We start from the raw sequence: 6,000 nt of genomic DNA on the forward strand, positions 1-6,000 counted from the left end.
ACAATGGAAATTCTGATGTGTTCAAGCAACTTGAAAGCAATAGGTCATCTCCAGGGCAGCCATGTTGTGTCTTTGTGCCTAAGGTTTCAAACAAAGCAACATCAATAAATAGACATACATATACATACATACATGTGCATATATATACATACCAATGGATGGCTACAGCTATGCCGTGTGGTGTCAATAAAAATGCATGTTTATTGTTGATTATTTTTATCATAGCAAATGTAATTGTTTTCCTTCAAGTATTACTTTTTCGAGCCCTGCAAGTTTAAACAAAAGGAAAGAAATTTCCATTGGATGACCATCCTTTCAGTTTCTGTGCTGCTATGTGAATAGCATTGTGCAAACCATTCCAGTGGTTTTGAAAAGGGGTAACCATTGGTTTGATTTGGTTACACGGTTTAGTAAAGAGCTCCCTCCCACTGCCTTAGGGTCTGCGAAAGGTCTGTGACCTGTTTAGAACAGCCAAGTGAAATGTCATGTCGCCCCTCCCAAATGGGAGTATCTGCATTCATTTGATCAGTATAAAAAATGATTGGGGATGGCGAGATCAGTGCTTTTGAATTGCAATTTATAGCAGTTTACAAAAATGCACATTGTTGGAAAAGAAAACATGGAAGTGTTTCTTTCTAAATTGCATTACCTGTGAAATGTCATTAGTCTTTTAAGGATATTTACATCCTTTTTTTAAAATTATTTAGGAGACTTATTTCAACTACGGAAGACTAGAATTTTATTACGTTATGATTTTGTAACTTGTATTTTGGTTTTAATAGCAGAATTTAAGGAAAACAATGTGTCTGAGTTCTTAGGATAAACATGGTTTATCATTTCCATCCATTAATTTTCTAAGAGAGTCTTTACTAATCAGTTGCATTAGCAGAAGATTCCCAATTATCTTTTCCAGATTATAAAGGAGTTTCATTTACTGGTAAATGCATTGTCTGCTGATTTCTAATAGTGAGTCTGAAATCCCTGGCATCCTGAACTCTACCAGGTTTCCAGTATTCCTTGAACAGTTTACTACTGAAACTTCTTTGTCAGATGAATACTTTCTAAATTATGGTACCATTAGACTCCTCTACATGTATGCATTGTTTCGTAAAAGGGAAGGGTTATTTCTTTTTTATTTAATGTGTAAATAATACATGAACTTTATCCAAGAAGTTGAGGCAGGCTGTTCAAGTTCATAAAGGCTTAATGCAGCCACCTGGGTCTCTAGGGTACAGGAAACAATGCCTCTTACACTATGTCCAGGAATCTTCAAAGCTCCATCTCACTGCCTTAGGCAGTGGGTGGAACTGGACATCATTTTAAAGAATTTTTATTTTAGTAAGAAAAGTTACCTGGAGAAAAGGACTTTAGAACTTCCCTGGTTGATCCTTGACTAGAAAAAGAAAGGCCCTGCTTCAGAAAAGACTTGACCCAGATAGTCTCCCTAGCATTCCACTTTGAACCTCCCAACCATTGAAAGCCGAGGTTGTCACGTTTTTATCTTTGTTCATGTTAAGCCTTGAAATGACAGCCTGGCTCTGTGTTCCCCTCTCCCACTACCCGGGCTATAAGTGTCCACATTGACACCTACCGGTGACCGCAGGCTGCAATTCTTTGTTGCCTTCTCCACGCCTCTGGCTTTCACTGGGATTAGCTCAGGGCCTTTGTTCCCCTTCAAAGCTGGAACATCGCATCCCATGTTGTGGCTTTCCTGTCTCAGACCCCCAACGCTTTCCTCACAATTTACACACCAGGTAAATGTCCCTCCCTACAGAGCAGAGAGCCCAGCCTGAGGGGATGGGGGCAGGGCGAAACCGCCCCATTCCCCAACTTCACAACCCTTCCAATCTGGTTTCTTTCCTTCTTATTCATAATTTTCTATTTCATATGGAGGGAAGATTGAACACACAAGTGGCAATTTAAATCTTAGATCTCTGGACCTCAACACAAGACAACCCCCTCCCCTTTAAAAAAAATTCTCTTATAGTGGCTCCTAATTCTAGGGAGGGCACTCTCAGCAGAAGTTATTTACAAGCACCTAAGAGCGTTTCTACAATCTGGGGCAATGGGCAAACTGTCTCAGAAAACTTGACTGACACATGCCATTCTGAAGGCAGTGGTGGATCTGACCACCTGACCTATGCGCTCTCCCACCCCCACCCCCTACACACTTCCCCAGGTTCCTGAAGAGGCCCCCAGCTGGGGCCTCACCTCGGAGGACCCACTAACAGTGATGGAGTGGGGAATGGTTTATGTATAGTAATTAAAACAAATTTCACATCTTTTCATCTTTCTGTGTTTTTAGCGAGGTTGTCACGTAAAGAAGAGCCTTCGCAGAGCTCATTGAAATCCCAGAACACCCCCGTCCACGATGATGGTGCTACTGAGTAATGCCGCAGACCCCTGGGCTGCGCAGAGCAGAGCGGGACCACAGAAGGAGGCCCCTCACCATCCTGGCCTAAGGGCTGTCTCCCTAGAATAAGATACTATCTCCATGATGTTTCCAAAATTACTGTTCCGTCCCTCCGACTTGTATACCAACTCGAGTTCTGCACTGGAAGAGAGCGGGGAAGTGCTCCCACTGTGCGCACCCTTCCAAGCCCTTAAAGGAAACTGCTGGCTGGTGTTGGGTGAGCGGCTGACAGACTTGGGGGGCTGCCAAATCTTTTGGTGCTTGCTGGGCTCAGTGGAGTGCCCAGGCGCCTTAGGGTGGGAGGGATCGCACTTTGATTAAAAAGTTTGGGGCAGTAAACTCTCGAATCCCTCCAGTCTGTAACACAAGTCAAACTGATTTGCTGCCTCCTCGCCTGTCTGCCGATCCCCAAGAAGGCGCACTGTAAAGCCTGGAAGGGGGTTGAAAATTTTCTCTAAAGAGGTCCACTCTTACGTGGCATAGGGCTCCTGGCCTTATCTTAAAAGCTGTAAACAATTCTTTAGTAAGTGGGAAAACTCTTCGGAGTTCTGCTTTCCGGAAAGCTTCAAGATGAAGATTCAGGTATCTATTCTTTGTGGAGTGTCAGGTACCCATTTACTGAAAAGCAGATTCCCTTTCTTCCGCGTAATGTTCAACTTGGCCAAGTTCCCCTAATGCCAAGTTAGGCCCCATCCGTAGCCCAGTTTTAGAATGGTAGGTCATGGGTTACAGATTTCTAAAGCTATTTATTAAGTCTCAAGAAATATATTTGTGGTAGCTGTCACATAAAGTTGGTATACTCTGGTGCAAAAGAAAGCTGGAGAGGCGATTTATTTGTGCGTAAAAGGCACAAGATTTAATTGGAGGGAGACGTGTTATATTCAACGCAAGTACATGGGGTGGCATGGCGCCCTGGAGCATTATTCGAGCTTCATCTACTATGCACTATATGCCACCGTCTCTAAAGGAGTGTTGCCCTAGAAACTTGTTTTAAATCTGCTGCTATATATCAACACCTTGTTTTAGCAGTCCTTGGCTGAATTACAGTTACACAGTTTGGCGCTTCTTTCAAATTTCCTCCCATCAGTTTGGCTAAAGAAAGGAATTTTTCTCCTTTAGAAATGAATTGGCTTAATTAGTAAGTAGATTAATGGCAATTGCTGGTGAGTTGGTTTCCAGCAGAGTTTCACCAGAGAGGGTTAATCGGAGTCAGGTCTGGAATCTTTCCCAGAACTGGCTGCCAGCCATTTCCACCAACCAATCAACCCTACAAGAAACGGAGGAAATGAAATAGAATTTATATTCTCTGTACTATTATCCTAGACAGAAATCCCTTGGAAGCAGCCTCCTGGTTGGGTGCAGGACAGACTGTTTCATTTCAAAAATTTCACACAAACCTTGAAAGGTTCCACCTTCAAGATTTCTCTGGGTACCAAAGCAAAATTTCATATGGCACGAGTGTCTCCACAAAAACACTGAGGGTGCACTGGAAATGCCTGAGACTCTTAGTCAATTTCAGGTTTTAGAAAAGTTGCAAAAAATCTTCCAAGTCTCTCACTAAATCTGTTATCTACCAGAAGCTTTTAAAAAACTTAGTTGTATGTTTTGCAGCCTTTTCACTAATTTTTTCCATAGTGATAAAAATGCATTCATAGTTTAACTTGCAGCTGCATTAGTCTTGCAAAAAAAAAAAAAAAGGCCCTGCTGAGAAATGCATATAATAGGAAAAACAGATCGGCTGGACAGCAGTGTAATTAATGCCAGAAAGGGCTGAGGCCGGTTTCATAGTTTGTCTTTTGAGGATATCAAGACGAGACCTGGTGAAAAATGACGCATGCTTTAGCATTTCAGAAAGCTGGCAACTGGCAGTGCTTTTCCTTTTTTCTTTGACTTTCTGCCTCGGAACAAAGAGGTCGGCAGAACTAGCTAGGTTGTAATGAGTTCTATGTCCCTAGCACATTAAGTGCATCATGGAAACATATTGTATCGAAATAGTTTGGAGGAGAATACTGGGGATGAAAGAGAATGGGTGCTTTGATCAGCTCCCTGGGGTCCTGAGCACGCACAGACTGACTTGCAAGGAGTTATTCAGCTCCAGCTAGACACACTTACAACACCATTCAAAGGAATTTGCATATCTGTAATTTATCACATTGGTCCAGAACATTTTGCAAGGTAAATAAAAGTTGGCTGAATAAAAAAAAATCAATCATCGCAGATATAGAGGAAACTGTGAAGCCAGTCTTTCCACTAAAACATAAATAAATATGTACAGAAAATATGATGACTTAGAAGCTGACCTTATTTTTAAAAGTGTCTTTAGAGCAACAGGTTATAAGCACTGACAAAGACAACAGTGACCACTATTTCTTTGTACTTCTTTAGAGGAGTGTCTTTGCAGCTTTCCACTGGAATAAAGGCAGAAAGTTGAATCAGATGCGTGTGGCTTTAACCAGCCCATGACATGCAGAGAAAAATTAGTACACACTTTGTGGAGATGATCTCCTTGGCATCTGCAAGGGCTACGGTTAAATCTCATTTCTTCTCCTGTGGATTTCATTGCCAAGCCCTGGTTGCTGAAGTCCAAGAGGATGAAATGTCTTCATACCTGGTCAACAGGAAAACTAGCTTTCCAGTGCCCCATGAGAACAAGTGAAAATTTAACAGGCAGGCATTGTTCAGAGTTTTTAAACAACCCAGTTAAACAGCAAACAAGAATCTTCAACTTGACCTTGGAAAAGGCTGTGTGCCTGCAGATAATCTATCAAACAACTCTGGATGACAATGATATATTTCAAAGTATTGTCAGATGAAAAGATTGATAAATTTGCTGCTGCAAAGAGAGAACTTTGGAAACAGGCAACAGGCAATTTAGCGCCCTGCTGCCTCCGCCGCCTTCTTCTCCGTCCTTGCCGCCCCGTCCCCAGCCCTCCACCCTCGGCCTTGGGGCCAAATCAGTAGAAGAGGGCCAGTAAATCAGCTCTGTAATATTTCTTAAGGGGCACGGAAAAGCTGTGAACAGTACTTCTCATATTAAACGCAATATTTCTTTGCTTTCGTGGGGAACAAAAGTCATAGCAAGACGTCTTTATGGCTAATTCAGTCAAAGGCACATCTCGGTTCCCCCCGCAGAAAGGTCAGTGTCGTTGTGTCTGGTCCACCGAGGGGGTGTTTTCACACTGAAAACTGAGCCAGCTGTCCCTGTCATACCCTCGCCATTGGGGAGCGCGCCCTAGCCATGGTTATTAGGCACACTCTACACCTGCAAAATATACCAATTTCCAAGACTTTTCAAGACCCCTCCCTGTTCTCATGCCCCCTCCTTTCTCGTCTACTAAACGTTGACAACACAATTCAAGCCCTGGATGAAAGCGCTGCCCCAAAGAGCAGAGCCGGGGAGGGGGCAGCTCAGCTAGCTTCTCATGGTGGCTATTGAGCAGCCATCAAAGAAATGAGGCGTCAAGCATGTTTTCAAAAGTAAGGAAAAACTTCCAAATAATTGCTTGGAGGCATCACACGTTTGCTATTGCCACAAATGAGAGCTGTTGCGCCCTAATATCTGATCTTACGCACCAGTGTTAGTTGTG

At 42.9% G+C, this 6,000-nt stretch overlaps 1 protein-coding gene across 1 annotated transcript in view; it reads left to right on the forward strand.

The window, feature by feature from the left end:
- The window catches only part of LOC308567053 (uncharacterized protein C10orf67, mitochondrial), a 95,763-nt gene extending 92,996 nt beyond the window's left edge, over window positions 1-2,767 (forward strand). The window contains exon 16 of the mRNA XM_081158220.1: window positions 2,306-2,767. Coding sequence (XP_081014346.1) covers window positions 2,306-2,391 — 86 coding nt within the window. The 3' untranslated portion in view covers window positions 2,392-2,767. The remainder of the gene's footprint in view (window positions 1-2,305) is intronic.
- The last annotated feature ends 3,233 nt before the right edge of the window (window positions 2,768-6,000 follow it).

This window comes from Miniopterus schreibersii, assembly GCF_964146895.1.
Source record: "Miniopterus schreibersii genome assembly, chromosome: 1".
Taxonomy (NCBI): domain Eukaryota; kingdom Metazoa; phylum Chordata; class Mammalia; order Chiroptera; family Miniopteridae; genus Miniopterus; species Miniopterus schreibersii.